The 19716-nt window shown below is 44.0% G+C and overlaps 1 protein-coding gene across 6 annotated transcripts in view; it reads right to left on the reverse strand.

Moving 5' to 3' along the window:
- Positions 1 to 19716, reverse strand: part of MAP3K9 (mitogen-activated protein kinase kinase kinase 9) — a 131507-nt gene that overhangs the window by 45664 nt on the left and 66127 nt on the right. For 2 of the 6 annotated variants that reach the window (XR_007631590.1, XM_050336915.1), the window contains exon 12: positions 14221 to 19095. The exons of 2 other annotated variants lie outside the window; for them this stretch is intronic. Coding sequence is in view for 1 of the 4 variants with exons in the window: in XM_050336915.1 (XP_050192872.1) it covers positions 19060 to 19095 (36 nt within the window). In the remaining 3 variants the exon portion in view is untranslated. Of the gene's footprint in view, positions 1 to 14220; positions 19096 to 19716 lie in introns of those variants that run through there. 2 more of the 6 variants (XR_007631591.1, XR_007631592.1) reach the window with 2 other exon arrangements.

Below are 19716 nucleotides of genomic sequence, written 5' to 3' on the forward strand. Positions count from 1 at the left end.
TAGTCCCAGTGGATGTCGTGTCTGCAGACAGTTGGTTATGACATTCCACGTTCCAGCTGTGGTATCTAGCCACACTTTTCTCCAGCCAAAATTTGAAGGTGGTGTTAAAGAAATATCAAGAGAAAAGGCAAATTGAATATAAGCCAACAGTGTGCCCTCGGGGGCATCAGGCGGTCGACAGAGGTGATCGTCCCGCTCTGCTCTGCAGTGGTGTGGCCTCACCTTGAATATTGTGTGCAGTTTTGGGTGCCACAATATAAGAAGGATACAAAGCTCTTAGAGAGTGTCCAAAGGAGGACTGCAAAGATAGTGAAGGACCCTGAGGGGAAGCTGTACGAGGAGCAGCTGAGGTCACTTGGTCTGTTCAGCCTGGAGGAGACTGAGGAGAAACCTCATTGCAGTCTCCTACTTCCTTGTGAGCGGAAGTAGAAGGGCAGGCACCGATCTCTTCTCTGCGGTGAAGAGACAGGAAATGAAGGAATGGTGTAAAGCTGTGTCAGGAGAGGTTTAAATTGCATATTAAGAAAAGATTTTTCACCAGAGGGTTGCTGGGCACTGGAACAGGGCCCCCCCAGGAAGTGGTCAGGGCACCAAGCCTGTCTGAGTTCGAGAAGTGTTTGGACAATGCTCTTAGGCACATGGTGTGATTTTTGGGGTTGTCCTGTGCACGGCCAGGAGTCAAACTGTAATGATCCTTGTCAGTCCCTTCCAGCTCAGGATATTGTACGATTCTATGATTTTATGAAATCTCTATCGTCTCTGAAAAAAGTTAAGTCATATTCTTTCATATCCAATCATATCCAGGTCACATTAGAGGTGGGGAAGAGACCATGTTTAAGTGGCATATAAGTCTCTGAAATAATGCAGACCTACATAAACTGTGTGAAACTTATATCAGCTGAGATGGCACCAGAAGTTCATGTTCCTCTGGTGGGTGGTGGAAGGCAGCTGCTTCCCAAAACTGGGAACACACTGTGCAGTGACTGTGAAGGAAAGGGCTGCATGCTGGAGGCAGCAGAGTCACCGTCTTCAGATGGCCCATTGTTCATACATCTGGACCAGAAACAGCAAGCACCCCTGCCCATCACTACAGATGTCTAAGCAATAAATGGCACTACACTTTTCCTGCTGCTAGGAAAATAATTGATTTCAAGGCAAAGAGGACAAATGAGGGAAATTCTGTAAGTGGTTTTAACCAGACCAGAAAATAAAGGTTAGGTAGAGATGTGCTTGGCTGCATGTAAGGTGTACCTGGTACTGCATAAAACAGAGTTAATAAGATTCTGGTTGTCAGATGCATGCAGTCCTCTATATCCTAAATATATCACAGCACATAAAAAATTCAAATAGAGGTGACTCTCCCCTACTTCATATTGCTCATGACAGTTCATCCCTCAGCCACATGTGTCTCTTCACTGGGAGTGAAATGAGGATTCATCCTGCAGGCCATGCAGGAGGAAAGGACACCACCTACGCAAACAGTCTCTGCCCCAGGAAAGCTCAGACAAGCAGAGGCAGGCTTGTTACTCATGACCTTAATGTAAGAGAAAGGGCATTCTCCAGCCACTGGAGATGTAGATCCATGACTGTCATTTTGTCTGAAAATAATTTTAGACCTCACAATGGCTTCACTGACATACTGTCACTGCATCAGTCTCGTGTATATATTAGTATAAAAAGGGCACAGCAGGCTCCAGTCTCCTCAGTTTTCAGCATTTTTCCCTCTGGGAGCACTACGAAGGGTGGGAGAAAGAGGGAAGTTTGTGAATGTGCATAAGAAAAAGATCTCAGAGAGCCTTCAGGGACTACACAACAACCTATTTTCTGCAGAAAACTGTTGTCCCTACATACCTTGACACCCAGAGCACCTGCAAGCAGTGCACACTCACAACAGAAGCTGAAGAAGGAAGTCACCAAAGAAAAGAGTCAGGGACTGTTTTGACACTACGTAGCATTTGTCTGTTTCCACAGTAACACTGAGCCTGAGAGAAAGTGGACAAAACTCCGTACTGGGGGCCCTCCACATGCAAGGAGAGACATGGCAGCAATGCCACTAAAGCCCCCAAAACTCCTTTGGGCTCTACTCTCCCAACAGTAGCCACTTCTGCCTTGCAGTCTAATTAGAAAAATGTGCAGACATATCACCTCTACTGTGTATGTCAGGAGAGTAAGAAGGAGCCTTTGAAACCTTCTAAAATGCTTTGTCTTCTGCAAAAGAAAGAGAAGGCATATTTGACATCTGACACATCAAGGGGCTCTTCAGCTCTAGAGAAGCAAGGCCCTAAAAGACCATGGGCAAATTTATCCCATGGCAACTCCTGAATTTAAGAATACCTAAGGGAGAAACTTGTGTTTTTTTCCAAGAACTGTCTTAACAGGAAACAGAAAAGTGAAATAAGGGTTGGCTGTAAAGGGGAGAACCTAGTACCAAGCCTCCAAGAAAAAGATCTGCATATACAGTAAGACCCTCTAGAGTCCATAGTTTAAATAGAGTTACACATCTTTTCCACTGAGTAGTCCTTAACATCCAGATGTGGAGGTGTGGGCAGAGGGCACCCAATCCCCCCCAAGTTATCCAAGCATTGTTACAGGGAGCTGGAGAGACAGAAAAGGACCTGTCTCTGTTGGAGGTAGTCATGTCCACTACAAGTTGGTGGTATGCTTCTGTGGAGCAGTCAAATGGCAATGTGAAGATACATATCCTAGAAGTCCAAAAAAGCAAACAAGGCTTTAGCTCAGCCAGGTGGTATATCCGTATGTCATCAACATGCGGTACAGAGGGGAATGAACACAGGTCCCTACATGTACCCAGCAGGGCTAAAATCTCTCCAGTGCAATGAGAAATGAGCCTATTCATCCATCATGTGAAAACAAATGACAGGTGCCAGGCACAGCACTATAACAGCAAGCAGGAACTGAGACTGAAAGGAGAGAGGGATGAAATGATCATGGGATGCAAAATATGAGCCAAACCCAGGTTCATGGGCAGAATGAGAATTGAAATAATAAAAACCCAACTGACCAAAGGCTTAGCCACACTATTTCCAGTTCTTAACAACACCCAGTTTTGGCAGGATACACAGCAGAAAAAAAAGGCAGCAAGATTAGATGTGATTTTTCCAGCTGGATGGGACAAAAGAGGGGGAGGCTTCCTTCCTCCAGCACAATCATTTTCGGTAGTGTGAGGCGAAGACAAACAGATGCTGGCTACAGAATTTTTCCAAATATATGTTAACAGTTGCTGTTGGTGGAAGTGGCCTGAATAGGGTGAAAATGTCTTTGTTTAAACTAGGAAGAGGGTATGACTGGTATATGGAACTGATGGGAAGGCAAATATCCAGCTATTTTTGCTTGCTAGTGAAATCCAGGAGCCTAAAAGATGAAGAGGAGGGTCTTAAGTGTGGAGCAACCCCCTTAGCAATGCATCTCCATTTAGCTTCCACAGAATTTCTCTGCAAGTTTCATCTTTGTAAATGTTCTCCCCAAAGTACAGCCAGCAGGCCCAGGAGTGGCTGTGTTCTCCTCATGTTTCACATGAGATCTCCAGAGGTTTTGTCTGCATGGTTTTCTTTATGCTCCGTCCCTTGATGATAATCTTTCTTCTCACTTTTTTTGGAGGGGCATGAGAGGGGAAGGGGGAGGGTATGCACTGGGCAAAGGGGAAATCAAACCAAATTCACACAAGACCTGCTGACTATCTCTTCTCTGCTTGTTTGTTCACCTTTCACTGATGTTCCTCCCAAGTTTCTATGACAAAACTTCTTGATCTGCACAGTAGTTTAGAGGCTTGGGCAGGGGCTACTTAAATAAGGAGAAACAGTGGTGGGCCAGTGTGTCATGTCACCCAGAAAGGATGCTTGGGAGGATGCAGTACATTATCAGGTTTCTTAATACTATCCATGTGTTTGCATAACCGATTAGTAGGACTTTGTATCACTGCAGTTGGTAAGTGCTGGATTCCAGAGGCTGTTCTGAGTTGATCTTCTTAGGAGTTCCTTGGTTACTAAGTGCTGCAGGCACACCAGCAACAGCCTCGATGCTGCTTCAGCAAAGGTGATGAAAAGACAAGACACCCTCCTGGCTTCTCTCACACCTGCAATTGAAGGAAGGTAAATTCATGGATACTTGATGAGAACATGAGAGGAAACCTGTGCCAATATGTGACTTTGAGGCAGTTAGCAGCTTGTGAGGTAGAAGGCACAAGGATGTAGAGAGGGGGAAAAAAACCCTCTCCTTTGCTTCCCAGAGACAGATGCTCTGTCTCTCACAGAAAGGGAGCAGCTCAAACTCTCTTCAGCCCAGAGAACTGTGCCTACAGCAACTGTTTCCAGATGTGGTTAGGAATCAGCAAAGAAACAGACTGTGTAGTGCCCAGCAAACTATGTTGTTACTCTACTTTCACCTGCTCTCTCCTTATCCTATGGAAAGCACCTGTTGTTACATGAATAGGTAAGGGGACACATGGCACTATTCAACAATGGCCATGGTGAATGAAGCTGCTCTCCAAGAGAGGCTTCACAGGCCCTACCCACAGCCTCCTTCCTTCCTTTATTGACACCCAGGTTTTATAAATAGCAGCAGCTCTGCAAAACCAACTTCCACAACTTTTATTTCCTTCCAGAGGGCTCCCCTTTTGCCTGAGGGGAGTGTGAACCTGTGCCAGCTGGTAGCTACACCTCTGGCAACTCCTGTCACTGGTGAGGAAATAGTTTGTAATGCAGCCAGGTGGAACTGGCAAGGGCATCACTAAATAAGAATTTGACTGGGGTTTTGGGGCCAACATGGATTCTCATACAAGCAGTGCCACCAGATTTTCAGTGATTCCACATGCCCAGGCTCCTGTATACATGTATACAGGAACACTGTGTATGTGTACACATGGCACTCACGAGATCTGCTCCCTATTGCCCACCAAGCCCAGAGAGGATGTGGCAGATTAGCTCAGAGAAAGGGTGAATCACTGGTGTACTCTCGTTGGACTATTTTCTCCCTACAGATGAGCTAACAGAAGCACATAAGCATATGTTCTCTTGTCTATTGTCAGAGCTGCAAATCAAAACTGTGATTAATGTGAAACCGTACATTTTATGTATTAGACCCCAGCTAACCTCAGTACTGTAAAGGTTTGCTGTTAACTATTGTGTAATATTGGCATCCAAAATGCAAAATTTGAGCACTGAAGATGACAGAACAGCTTTCTATAACGAACTCTGCCAAGAGAAAAATATCACTTTGCAAGAAAAGGAAAAAGATCTGGTTACTAGTAACAGAAACAAGATTTAATATTAAATCATCTCGACCGGTGACTTTTTTTCCATCACTTAAGGAGGCATTCCTCATCTATGCATATGTGAATGTGTGGGTGGGTGGGCACACGAGGGGGTTGTGAGGTGCAGCCCTGAGGGCAAAAATGTACAAGACAGAGCTGGACCAGACCACATCCTGCTGCCCAGTCCATCCCACAGCAGGACCTGCTCCAGCTCAGCCAGTCCTGGTATGTTCTTACTGACTGGTTGACTCCTGAAATGAGAGCAGGGCAAATGTTTGGTTACCCATTATTGCTACTATTATATATTATATTGTTACAGTTCCCATTTCTGCAGGCTTTTATCTGGCCATGAATCTGCAGTGAAGGTAACATTTTCCCCAGGGAGAGAGAGGAGGGAGGAGATATTCCAAGGGAAGCGAGAGCTTCATTGAATGTGAAAACCAGCCTGAGTACTCATGGCGAACCAATCAATCAAATCAGATGCAATTCAGAATCTGGGATCCTGTTTGAGCAAGAAAGGAAAGACTAATTTAGGTGGGAAAAGGAACACAGGAAAAAGAGACACCAGATACCAGACACCAAAGATACCCATAGCTGAAAGTCAAAAGGGCCTGGCAGGAGCTCTGACTGCAGGGCAGAGGAGGGGTTTTGGAGTGACACAAAAAAGAGTGAAACACAAGAGAAAGAGGAAATAGAGAAATGGAATATGGTAAAAAATAATCAAAATATAGAGCTGATAACCAGTCTTCCAATCCCAGTAGGACTTGGTCATCTGGATGACCAGATTCTACCACAGCACTGACTCTGAGGACAGAGCAAGGAATAGTGAAACTGATATCATCCTGAGGACAGAAGGAGATCTCAGGCAATGGCTATCTGCTGGACCTTTAAATGCTGATCCCTTTCTTTTGCCTTTGTATTGCTTCCAATGTGCTGAACCAAGAGACAAACCAAATGCCTTGTCCTGATGTATTTTTTAACACAAGACAGCAGCATCAGGGCTGAGGGGACAGGGACATCGTGCCTAGGGTCATTGTTTTAAGACCTACACTAGCTGGTAGGGGTAAGTCACCTTCGGTATGTATTTTGGGGACAGAGTTATTTTGAGACCTGAAACAAAGCAAATGAGAGCTTTTTTCCAAGCTGATATTTTCTTGATGACTTTCAGATTCCAGCTCTTCTGCCAAAGTTGTCCATAAAGCAGGCTGCTATTCCAGTTTGGTGGGGGGAGCTTTTGCTTCAATGCCTCTCCTTCAGCAGTGGTCCAAACTCAGATGTAGTTGCACCTGTTTCCTCCTGCAGCAGCATCTTTAATTCATGTTCTAGACAGAAACTGTTGCTGAGCATGTGATACTAAAATTAAAATGTATTTTAGTGGCCACTGGTAAAATGAGGCCAATATTCAGATTACCCAGATTGAAACAGATGGACTAAGCATTTCTCTGATTTTGCTTAGCAAAGACAGCTGGGGAATTTACAGTTGGGAACAAAGGATTTTCACTTCTTAATCAACAATGGATGCTTTGCAGCCAGTCTGGCTGCCTGTGTTATTCTCATTTCATGATAGCAGCCCAAAGAAAGCATCTTAGCATGGCCTGGAACAGCCTCAGGGGAAAGTCATGTGCTGGGTGGACTGTGTTATCAGCTCCCTGAAAAGAGCTGATGATAGAGCTACAGACTCTGCAGACTTCCTCCACTTTACACAGCAGCAGTACTGGGTTACAGCAGATCTCTTGGCAGCAGATAAAATCCCAGCTGTTCCATGTTACTTCCTACAAACTTCTGGTTAGAGAAATGGCCACATGCAAATGGCATATTCCTCACTCAGAGGTGGTCTCCAGCATCTTGCTGGGGCTGAATTAGATCCAACCAACAGCTTGCTGAATTCAACAGGTTGTCTTCGAAGCTCAGCTGCCTCCTGGCAAGCTCTGAGCATTGACTCAGGGAGACCACATAAGCCCAAGGACACAAGCCAAGATGGAAATCCTTTCATGGGGTCCTTTAGATGGCCTCTGGCTGAGCAAGATATGGGGGCTCAGCCAGCATGCTCCCAAAAAGCCAGGTCTCGGCATCAGCTGAGCAAAACAGATGTGTGACCCTTTCGTAGTCCAGAGGCCAGGCTTTCACATCAGCTCTGCAAACTGCAGGGGCGGGTCACAAAGCCAGGGCTGACTCTGACTGGCAAATCCACATTGCTAACAACACTGCTGGGACTGTATCACACAGGCCTGGGCTTCCATATAAGCACAGAAAAATAGTTATCTAGTCATTGGCCCAGCAAAATGGAAAGGTTGAGTAAGAGAAAAGCCTGCCTTGAGCATCACCAAAACAACATGTCACAGCACCAACCCAGACTTAAGTTTTCACCTCAACCTGGCAAGGTCAAGTTGCTGTTCAACAGGCTGTCAGTCTGGAAGATTTGATTGATGTCTGGAAAATTCTTTCCATATGAGAGAAGATGTACACAGGAATAAGGTCTGAATCTGCAGATTACAGGTAATTGTATAGCATGACTCTCAGATCTGTGGTTGGAAATACAACACCATCAGTTAGGAAAATCCTGTTATTTAGAGCATACACAGTCAAAATTCAAAGCAATAGAAAAATAAGGAATCCCACAGTGTCATTAGTACTGGTTCCCATTATAAAATGAGCTCCATTTTTCTTCTCAAGCAATGCATCTTCTCCTATGACATATGCTGCTGTTGAGAGACATCCCTGTTATTTTCAGTCTTCTGGGACAGCCATTTCCCACTCCACCTGTTATTAGTCCAGAGACTGCTGTGGAGCTCTAGGGATCCCAGATGTTTATATCTCTGTGATGTCAGATGGACTCACATATCACTAATGAAAGATGGCTGTCTAATAAAAGATGAGATCTCTCCTTTCCACTCATTATCAGTATAAACACAAAATCCCTGCAGGGACTTCACAGCTCTGTTCATGATGAGCAAGCCAAGCCAAGCCATATCATCTCATACCATAAATCTGAGGAAGTATCAACTCTGAAAATAGGACTGAAAAGATCCTCAGGAGAGCATGCACATCACCCATTACCTTAAGGCAATTGCGTCAGATCAAGTTAAACTACTCCTGAGAGATATTTATCTAACCTGTTCTTAAAAGCCTCCTGTGACAAAATACCACTGCCTTTTTAGATGGAAAGTTAAGAGACTTTTTACTAAAGCTTAAACTAAATCTCCTTTCCAGTAATTTAGACCAACTGCTTCTCTTTTCAGCTACAGCAGATACGACCACAAAGTTAGTCTCTCTCTTTGCAGCAATTCATGATTTTTGTGAAAGGCTCTTCTCTAGGACTGATCTTGCAGCTTCCATCAACGTTTCTGCAACTCAGCAAGTTTTCTGGCTTCTTGCTTGTTCTCATTATCCTCTGGATTTCTTCCAGGTGGTTTACCTCAGTGCAATGCTGAAGGCAGGACAGTTCTCCAGCTATGGCCTTCCAGCACAAGACAGAGCAGCAGCATTATTTCAGAGGTACTATATAAGATAGGCCTTCTTACATATTTGCTGCACTAGCAAGACATTGTTGACTCAAGTTCAAGTTTCACCCCAGACTGCTTTGACTCATCCCAGTTTTTCTTTTGCTCTGTCGTCATTAGGTCCTTTTGTATCTGTGCAGTCAACACTCCTTACTGAGATGCATCCCATATGACTGAGAAACAGATTCCACAAAAGCAGACATGACAATTCTTTTTCCACAGAAAGAACAGATCTCCGTCTCTCTACTTTTTAAAGGATGCATGTGGCCAAATTTTAAGCAGCAGCAAAAGTAAGATTCAAGCATAAAGTACCAGGTTTTGGGTGGGGAAAAATCAATATACATGTTCCACTTTTGTAATATTGTTAACAAATTCTACAGCTGCTCAAGCTCTTCAGTGCTTTAGCAGTTAAGAAAAACACTGACAGCTGAGAGGCACAGTCTGTAGGGAGCATCACTCACAGTTGTGTTTCATCATGCAAAGCAACTTCTGCTCTTTTAGATTGCCTTGCAGAGTCAGGCCCACTCAGATCATCCAAAATGAGCAGGAGTAATAATGCCTGAGCAACACAGCAACACTGAAGAGGGACAGCACAAAATCAAGTCTTGGTCACCAAACCTTGAAAGGTCTTTCCCCAACATCCCCCAGTCAGACAGAAGATATATGTTTCTTTCAAAACCTTCTAAGCAAAGTTCACAGGCACTGCAGCCCATGGATTTGAATTACCCTATCTCCTGAGTGTCTTGTATTTTCAGTGGCTCATGCACCTGACCATGAACAGAAAATCAGATGATGCTCAGCAGAAACTAAAATTAAGGAGAAGAGATGGGGGGAAGAGGGGGAAGAGGAGGGGAAATGTTAATTGAAGTTTTCCCAGATTCCAGTGAAGATTATGGCTTGGCTTCTGTTCCTAGATTTTTATCCCATACTCACAGGTAGTGAGTAGTTCAGTGTCATCCAGAAAAACATTCTGGGTATTTGACTTGCTGTGTGTGCAACAGAGGACTTGATTTGGTAGGTCATGAGGTTTGAATCCACACATTCAGCGTTTCTGTCTTTAATCAAGACCTAAGGAACATGCCCCACATTAGTTGCAAGCAGTGTGAGGTTTCTGAAAACCTTGAAGTGGTGTCAGTGATCTCCTAACATTACTGAGCATCTAATTCCAGGGCAAAGCCAGCTTTGAGTTGGATCTGCTCCTCCGTGTGGCAAGAGCAGAGTCAAATCCGTAGCTGCTTGGGTATACTGAACCAGGCTGTAGGATACTGCTAGAACTCCCTACCCATTGTGGGCTCCATGTCCAGGTTCATGTTGAAGGTGTTAATTGCTGAGACCAGACCATTGCTTGAGGGGCAGGTAGGTCCCTGATTCTCCAAGACTATCAGTGAAGGCATAACGCCTGTGATGTGTGCTGCCATGCCAGACCTTCAGGCAAGCACAGGTTCCAAGTGTGCCCCTGAAGCGCAGCTGAAGGAGCCCGATACAAACATCCATCATCCACCTTCACTAAATCCTTTGTTGCACGTACAAACTCAGCCTGTGCTCACAGCCCAACCTGGTGGGGTTCAGCTTCTGCCCAGAGAGGAAATAATCCAAATGCTCACCATTCTCGATGGGAGCAGTGAGCTAAAGACATCTTAAAAAAACGCTGAGTATCCATGGGAAATCCATGGGAATTTAGTCTGAGAATGTGGGCTGGATCCAGACAAATATCAGCATTTCCCCAAGCTGTTGAAGGAAGTAATGGTGATTAAAATGACTGAGGATCTGATAGATGGGTACAGGGATGAAAAACAGCTCAGAGGGGAAGAAAAGTTGCGTAAGGTAGTAGAAGCTGGACTTCTCTCCTAGCTCTGCACTCTCATTTGGCCCATGTCAGAGACCTGTGCTGAGACCCATTTCTCACTTCACTGAACTAGCCCCACCTTCTGTTGCTGAGTATGGAAGAGTTCAACAAATAATGTTTCCAGCACACTTTTGAAGGGACTCTATGAGCATGAAATATTATTACTGCTGTTGTTAGAATCAAGAACATAGTCTGCTGCTGAATAATTCATCTGATGTGAAAAACAGCCAGCGAGTTGTTGAACAAAAATGCTACATAACTACAGAGTGGTTATAGGGAGCAGGATGCAGATGGAGCTCTCAGGTTGGCCGATGGTGACATCAGACCATGGACAAGCAAGGATGTGTGTCAGGTTGCATACTTCATTTTCTGAATTACTGTAACACTGTGCCTTTAATCTTTGAGATACCCAAGGTTTATCTCATTTGAAGGGACCATTTCTGGTGGAGAAAGAGGATTTGGTGTTCCCAGCCTTTTTGGTACTTGACCTTTCTGGTAAGGTGGTAACTATTGCTGACCGGGAGGCATTGTCCTGTCACATCAATACTGGATGTCTTGAAAGGAGGAATGGGCAGAGCTGCTCATTCCACACAGATGTGTCATGTTGTGGACACCAAAACTTTCCTCAGCAGTTTTTAAAAATGGGAAGGGAATTCTCTATCTCAGATTGCTGTTGAAAAAAGATACCAGCATTCACACAGCCCAGCCTGCAGTGTGGGAGCCTTAGAGCTGTCTCTGTTCCTAATCAAATCACACAGGAAAATGCCTTGGCTTGCAGAGAAAACTGATTCCTCTACTCCGCTCTCGTGAGCCACCACTTGAAGTACTAAGTCCAGCCCTGGGACCCCCAATATAAGAAAGATGTGGACCTCTTGGAGCAAGTCCAGAGGAGGTCATGAAGGTGATCAGAGGGCTGGAGCATCTTTCCTATGAGTCAGGCTGAGAGAGCTGAGGTTGTTCATCCTGGAAAAGAGAAAGCTTAGGGAAACCTTATAGCACCTTCTAGTATATACAGGGGACTTCAAGAAATCTGAAGAAGGAGTTTTCACAAGGGTATGTAGTGATAGGACAAGGAGGAATGGCTTTAAACTGAAAGGGGACAGGTTTATATTAGATATAAGGAAGAAACTCCTTACTGTGAGGGTGGTGAGGTACTGGAACTTGTTGCTCAGAGAAGCTGTGGGTGCCCCATCCTTGGAAGCATTCAGGACAAGGTTGGATGGAGCTTTGAGCAACCTGGTCTAGTAGAAGGTCTCCCTGCCCAGGGCAGGGGATTGGAACTAGATGATCTTTAAGGTCCCTTTCAAACCCAAACCATTCTATGATTCTATAATTCCTGTCCCTAAGGCTATGTCCTTTGTTCATACTTGATCACAATCATCAGCTTGAAAGTGAATACAAAACCTCAAAATCTGTTGCAAAACTGTACTGTCATTTATGTGCACAGAGCTGTGGTGCCCTCATCCTTCTTCAGGGACACTGAAAGCCTTCATTGTACCAGTAAAAAAACAGGCACTGAATCAAAAACTAAACTGAGATATACTTCAGGCAACTTGTCATCAGAGTTAAACAAAAACCCAGAACTCCCAGATACTACTGACAGATTCAAGCCTGGCATAAGAGACTGAAAGGTCCCTCTGCATCCCAGGTCTCTGGCTCTTTCTGGCCTGTGAGCCAGATTCAAGGTATGTGGGAGTCTGGAAGATATGGATGGCTTGGAGCCAGGGAGAGAAAGGGCAACATGAGAAGAGGCTTTATCAGCAATTCCTTTATAATAGCCAAAATACCCTTCTGTTCTTTCTCAAATATCCTAGATAGAGCACAACTGAAGTGTGAAGAACTGTTTAATGGATTTAGTAATAGTATTGATCTTCTGTCATTTAAGAAGGGACTCAGAGCTTAATCAGATCTGTTAGAAGTGTCTCATTATTTATTTTGCCAAAGGAAAGGATTAGATATCAGAGAAAGAAAAGGGCCTTCTCCAGGAATGGGTTTGCTCTGCAGGATGAAAATTCATCCGTTTAATTTTACTGCATACCTATTTAAAAAGGAAAGAATCCAAACAACTCTCCATGAGACTCTGCCTAGACTCAGAAGAACAGCACCCTGATTTAGCTCCATAATCTGGTCACATAAGCATTGATGGTAGAAATTGTATTGTTGGTGACAGTCAGAGACAGACTGAGCAAGTTTTCACCTTCTGAAGTGCCATCCTACCACTTAGATACAAAGCGCTGTTTACTTGCAGGCTGAACACATCTGACTGGGAAGCAATACTGAGAAAGAATAAATCAGACACCCTCTAATGACATTTTTACAGTCACCTCTGAGACAAAAGAAAATTGTCTTATCACACCATTGCCCATAATGCCCCTGCCTCAGGAAACACTGTGATACTTTACTTTCCTTGATACTTAAAGCCATAACTTCCCAATTGTAGCAGCTGTTGATTGGTTACTCAGCAGGAGTTGGGTCTACCAGCAGAGCGAAATATTTCAGGTTGAACACAAACAGTGACGCTGCAGTGAGATTTCTTTTGCAGTGAGAATTTTTCTTGTGAATGTCTCAGAAATAAGCAGTAGATTCTGGGGTAGGCACACACACACACACGTATATATACTTGCATGATAATGACGATGAATAATTTGGTTTGATTTGGCTTGCAGGAGATACTTTAAACAGCTAATCCAATTCCATGCAAACTCTACACCAGTTTCTACTACTGAATTCCACAAACAACAGAGAGAATTCAAGAACCTCTGTATTTTCCATTGCAGGAAAGATTTCACATTAGTTCTATTTCAGGTACTTCTTTTTGTAGACTTTTACTTAAAACACCTCGCTGTTTAAAATAGGAAGCTTGCAGGTGGCTTACTTTTTTGGATCAACATAGTGCTGAGCAAGGCAGATCAGCCATTGTTCTTATTCATCCTGATCTACACTTGCATTTAGTTTTGGGTTTGCCATATCCCTGGCAGGTTTGTAGTGAAGTTAATGGAACGTTATTTGGGACATGAAAGTTTTGGACATCCCTGATGTCCCCACTACATATGTGAGGAAAGGAAGACACATAAAACCAAATGACCAACAAAGGGTTACTTCTTTCATTTCTCTAACCATAAGAAACCTTCTTCCAGGGGAGAGATGGGTTAGCATGTGAGCAGAATATCTGCTTGGAACAGCTCAGGCAGGCAATCCCAATGTCCCCAAAGCACAGGAACATTGCTCTATGAATCAGAGACAGTTTCAGCATGGCAAGAAGAGCCACTGCCAAATTTTGAGAAGCCTGAATGCAACTGACAAGCCCACAGCCTGTGCCAAAGTGGCGGAGAGCAGCAGAGGGAGCGCTGTTCTGCCACAGCAGCTCTGGCGCTGGAGAAATGTCCCCAGGCTGGCGGCTGCTCCCAGGGCAAAGATGCAGGCTGGCAGGGATGGCTGGGGAGGCACAGGGTGAGGGGGAAGGGGTAGTGGGAGTGTAAATTCTCACTCTTGTATAACCAGTGGATTTCACCTGGCAGTCACTGGCAGATGATAAATTTAGCAGAAAAGGAACACCATTTTTTTAGTGTTCCTATTAAGAAGGTGACAGCAGTGGAAAGGTGCTATTTATTTATTTACCTAGGCTGCAGTACGTTACATAGTTTGGTCTGACATTAGAATCCAGTATCTCAGAGACATTTTAAGAAACCATTGAAATTCTGGTGTAGATTCAAAAAGCTTGCAGAGGCAGGAGTAGCCAGCTGCTACAAATACATTTTCTGATTACAGGAATTCCAAAGGAAGAGCAGCTTTGTCTAAAAAGAGAACTTTTCCTTTAAGCTCAACCATCTATTTTGTGCAATGATTGAATGTCTGCTGAAAAACTGTCTTGTGATCTGTTGTAATAAAAGGAATATGTTTGATCGTAGCTTGGTTGTGCTCAGTGAAATGCTGCAGTCCACAGCCTTGAGGGCAGAAAGCCTGACACAATCCTTCTCAGAGCACCCCTCATTCATACAGAAACATTTTGGGCCCCTTGGACATTTTGCTTCCAGTGCCAGAGCCCTATCCTTCCTAAAGCAAAAGCCTTTGAGCTCTCCTTCCACCGTTGGAATATTTTTACAGGGAGGGGTACCTTGGGCTTTCTATCAGGTTTGTAACCTCCTTCCCAGATTTCATGCTCTGTATTATATCCACAGTTGATCACAAAAATAGATGGCAGCTTTTATTTCCAGAGTTCACTCTGAACCCTACTGACTTGGCAGGAGCAGGGGAGATGTGGTGAATTCATCTTAGCTTGTATTGTGTCCTCTCTGTACTGCGCCTTTGTATCTGTAGGAGGACCTGCCATTTTATGAAAGCAATTTACTGCAGCGTGATCCAGACAGCTTTACTTCTAATTTTTTTCATTTGTCATCACATTTAATCTAAATCAAGTCTTACAGTCCAAAACCAGATATTCCTCAGAAGTGCAGATAATTCAGAACAAGGAAACTGCCTTATTTAGAACTGTATTCTATAATAAGCAAGTATTACTAGGATTGTTAATATCATTAGGAGTGAGGAGACAATTTTGTTTTGGTTTTAAAATCACGATTTTGTGATGCTGAGAAGCGTACCACAGTTCTGTGTTGTACTCCAGTGGCTGCTGCAATGCCAGCTGTAACGCCCTCCTGGAAACCGTAAGGAATGAATGTGCTATTGTGAGCTGGGTGTGGGTGCCTCCCCTAACTCACACAGGCTTGGGTGCACGTGTGAGGAAGGACATGAATGCACAGGCACATACACACTTCAGAGGTATTTTATATTTCCCTCAACCTTATCCCACCTGTTGAATAATGGCCTCGGAATCTCAGTGCGTAGCTATTCCAGCCTTTCCCTACCTATTTGCTCCCTCACTGAAACTGATTTTAATTCTAAATCTACATCAGACTTCCCCTCATTCAGATTAACTTCATCCATTTTTGTTTTGACATGGGTGACCCAATGACACCAACTGATACCCCGTCTCCACCATGGTCCCTGCTCTCCAGCTCAGAGAAGCACCTCTCTCTCTCCTTGGCTACTCACCAGTTCTGCTACTCCCATTCTGCCCTTGGTCTCACCCCTGGGCAATAGGACTGGCATGCCAGACCTTTTACCTTTCGTTGTTCTTTGGTACAAAGAGGTGGTTTATTGGAGCAATGCCCAGAATATCATCTGTCTTTGTTGAACACACATAGAGGGGCATAAGAGAGGGCAAGGGCATAAGGAGAGAAGGCATTTAAAGTTGTGTCAAGGTCTGGACTTGTCTCTCTCTCTCTCTCTCTCTTACCTATGCAGGAGAATATGTTATCTATCACACCTACCTGGTGTGAGAAAGGTGCATGCAGTCCATAATGCCAATCAGAGGGTCATTAAATGAGATCAAGACTTAGAAATCAGCACTGAGTAGCTGTTAGAAACACCTGGTACTCCACAAAGTGAAATGTGCAGAAGAGCATCAAAGACAAGCTTCCAGGATAAAGGCAGTTCCAGGACATACCCTGCACAAATGCAAAAGCAGCTTTAGTTCACTGGGCTCCTGTCCCCTCACTCATTTCCCCATCAGTGGATAACAGTAACATATAACGACAGCTTGGGGCTTAAGTCCATCTCTCCTGTACCATTGACCTCCTTTAGCTGCTATGCTGGGTCCTAAGTAGTGTAAAGAACTGGATTTTCTTCCTTAGATTATGAGGACAGCCCTGTTCCTTTCTCCACCAAAAGGTATTTTGCCAGTTTTTATTTTTATGATAGCATTTCACATTATTCCACAGGAAACTATTTCCAGCCTCAGATTCTTTTCTGAGGTTCTGCTTCTCAACCAGCATTTCCCTGCTCCTTTCATTCTGGTAAATCTTATTCCTTTTATTTGAATCAATACTGCTTTATTTAGGATGGCATCTTTCATAGAAACTGTATTCTCAAATGCCTGTGAATAACACCGGATCATGGCCTGCATCTGGGACAAAGTACTGCAAGTAGCAAATATTGCAGGGTGTGAAAACATTTCACACTTTATTTGGAAACACTTTATTTGTTTCAGCAAACCTCATGTTATTGATTCTTTACCTTTTCTGCAGCTCATAGATTTCATATCTGCATACTTTTCCTCTCCCCTCAATTGCTGGTATTGCCCAGCTTTGTCCTTTATGAGGGTCTGATTACAGCAGCATGAAGTCCTCAGAAAGGGAGATGTTCTCAATTAAAATATGTGCCCAGCCTATACTTGCAATGGGGATTTGATATGCTAAGGTAGACAGCTCCCTACCTCCCAGTATATCCAATCTCATTAGTTCTACCTAATTTATCTAAAGTATTGCTTATTCAGAAGAGGTTCTGAGTGTTGGCCCCAGAATATCAGCACCCATGTGTAACATGCTACTGTAAGAGATACCAGAAGCATACACTGAAGGACGAGTACCTGCCCTGACAAGGACACTTTAAGCCCAGACTTGTCAAGGTCTCAAGTCAGTAACATCAGGCAAACGGCCACTCTGTAGTAAGAAGAGGATGAAAGGTACCTTGGTGATCTCCTGGGGGAGAGCACTAAAAGGGAAAATGATAGTTCTTCCCCAGCAAAGCTTCAGACCCTCTATATCCTATCCCTGTGACTACCTCCCAGCCCCTGTCTCCCTCTCTGCAATCCCACTGATACAGGGGTACCAATACTGACTTTTCCAGAGGTATTTCCTGTATGCTTAGGATTGTCCCCCTGAAATGTGAGCAAAATAGAGGACAAAATGGGAAGAAGAGCCTCTGGCATTAAGATTTGGTTGTTTTTATATGACTATAGACCACGGGAACAGGGATTAAAAAGTATTAGCACATGCAGTGAAAACTAGGAACAGCAAAGACCCATGTACTTTGATCCCAAAATAATTTGGTTCCTCCTGGGACTCACTGATGTTAAGGATGGGTGGTTAGCCCTGCCCACTAGATTGTCTGGCAGATAACCACCAGTTGCCAGCATCTGGCTGAATCCCTGGATCTGGTAGGCTCAGGAAGCTCCATGCGCTTCTCCGAAGGGCTGGGAGACTGCCAACCCCAGCACATCAGGGCACAGAAACACAACACAGAGATCACCTCTGGTGGTGCACATAAGGGAACCCACAGCTTGGACTATGTGGTCTAAGCACTGCAGTTCAGAGGTGCTTTGACTGACATACAGCACTGCTAAGGAACGCTCATACTTACTGTGTATTTTAAGTTTCAACCAAGAGAAATGCTTTATCATTCAGCACTCACACATCTATCAGTAACCTTTCTTTATTAGCTAAAGCCTGCAAAACTCACAACAAAATGTTTGACTGATCCCCTGAGTAGAATGCAACATTTTCGTAGGAAACAATGATCAAAACCAAAAAATATCCTCAAATTTTTTATGTAATTTTTCTTCTTAATGGGCCATTAAAAGGCTCGTTCTTGTGCTACATTAATCAGTACCTAGCTACAGCACTTCTCTCTTTCCTGGTAGTGCTGCTCTTATTAGAGCATTTCATGCTTCCCTGTAGACCTCTAGAGACATCCAGCCATTTTGTTTTAATATTATTATCCCTGCTAATAGCTGAATGCAATTGTCCAAGAGAGCAAGCTAATGTACACCTCAAGTGAAAAACATTTGTGGAAAATCGAAGAAGAGCACTGGGGCCAGAGAAGGGAATTAAGAAGCAGGACTCTCAGGCTCTACTTTCAGTTCCCCTTAGAGCTTGCACCTTGGGAAAGAGTTCTTTTTACCTACTATTGCCTCAGTTTCTAAACTGTAGAATGATCCATGGAAGAGGTTAGCTTAGAATATTAAAAAGTGTTTGAAAAGGTCTCGGATTTAAGATACTAAGCGCACTCACAAAAAAGTCAGTCTGCACTTCCGTCCCCCTTAACTACACCACTTACATCCAAAAATGGTGACGCTCTACTCATTTTCTTTTCCCACACTCCATCCTCAACTTTTTCTACTTATAAGTTTTCCCTCCATATTTGGTTATTCTGTGCATTATTTAAATTGCCAGACAGAAACATCTGTAGTGGATGTTAGGAAAGCAATTCTAACAGGAAAGATAGCAAGGTGATGATCATTTCCCCCATAATGTATTTAAAAGAAAGGAAATGAGCATGTGGAAATGCCTGCCCCACAATTACTCTGTGCAGCTGCCAAGTATTGTTGATCCTCAGGCCACATGGCTGGAAAGGAGGTCACAGCAGTGCAGTGCCGTGGTTTCATGTCCTTACTGCCAGAGTGGCTTTGCTGCTGTCTCTCAGCCATCCTGCCTGCAGCATCCCAGTTTACCTCTCGTCCTTCAGTAAGTGGCTTTGCTTTGCCTCCACAAGCTCCTGCACCCGAGGCCAGGAACAAGGACACGCTGCCCGGCCTTGATGAGTCAGAGGCTCCATCCTCGTGTTGATGTGTACGTGCAGTTCCCTTCCTTGGAGGAGCACAACTCATTTCAGCAATCTTCACTTATCTGGCTCCCTCCTTGAATCTAGAGAAAGTAAAAGTTGTTGATTTTGAGATGTGCTATGGCTCCAACCGCCCACAAGACGTGTAAGGGTAGCCAAAACACAATTCACAGCTCACCAAGGAAATTTAGCCACTGAACCACTTACAAAAACCAGAAGGGCTAGGAAGAAACTTTGGGGAGGTGGAAGCACATAATTTGCACACAATTTTGCATTTGAATCATGATGTTCACTGCCAGACAAAATCAGCACAAGCCTTAGCCTGTGACTGGGACAAAAATGACAAAAGGTTGATGAGCCTTGAGAGAGAAAAAAAGAAGAAAAAAAATCTGAAAAGCTGTTACAGAATCAAATGCAAGCAGCTGCCAGAGCAAAGCCCAGTTCTGTGACGGTCATATGCTCACCTTGGTTATTATTTTGTACCTCATTACTAGCCTGTGATTTGCACCTATTAATGCAGAAAAAGTCAGCTCAGCTAGAAATAGATGTGATCTATACCAATCAGTACCTCATCTGCTCAAAAAGACACAAAAAGGCACAGCTACATAAGCCTCAAAACAGTGCTGGTAGATGAGGCTCCAGAAACACATCCGAGAAGGTCAGGTGAGAATTGGGAGACAGAATGGGTACACACAGCAGCAAGA

Source organism: Myiozetetes cayanensis, unplaced genomic scaffold, assembly GCF_022539395.1.
Source record: "Myiozetetes cayanensis isolate MyiCay16 unplaced genomic scaffold, myiCay2020 scf6-25, whole genome shotgun sequence".
Classification (NCBI taxonomy): domain Eukaryota; kingdom Metazoa; phylum Chordata; class Aves; order Passeriformes; family Tyrannidae; genus Myiozetetes; species Myiozetetes cayanensis.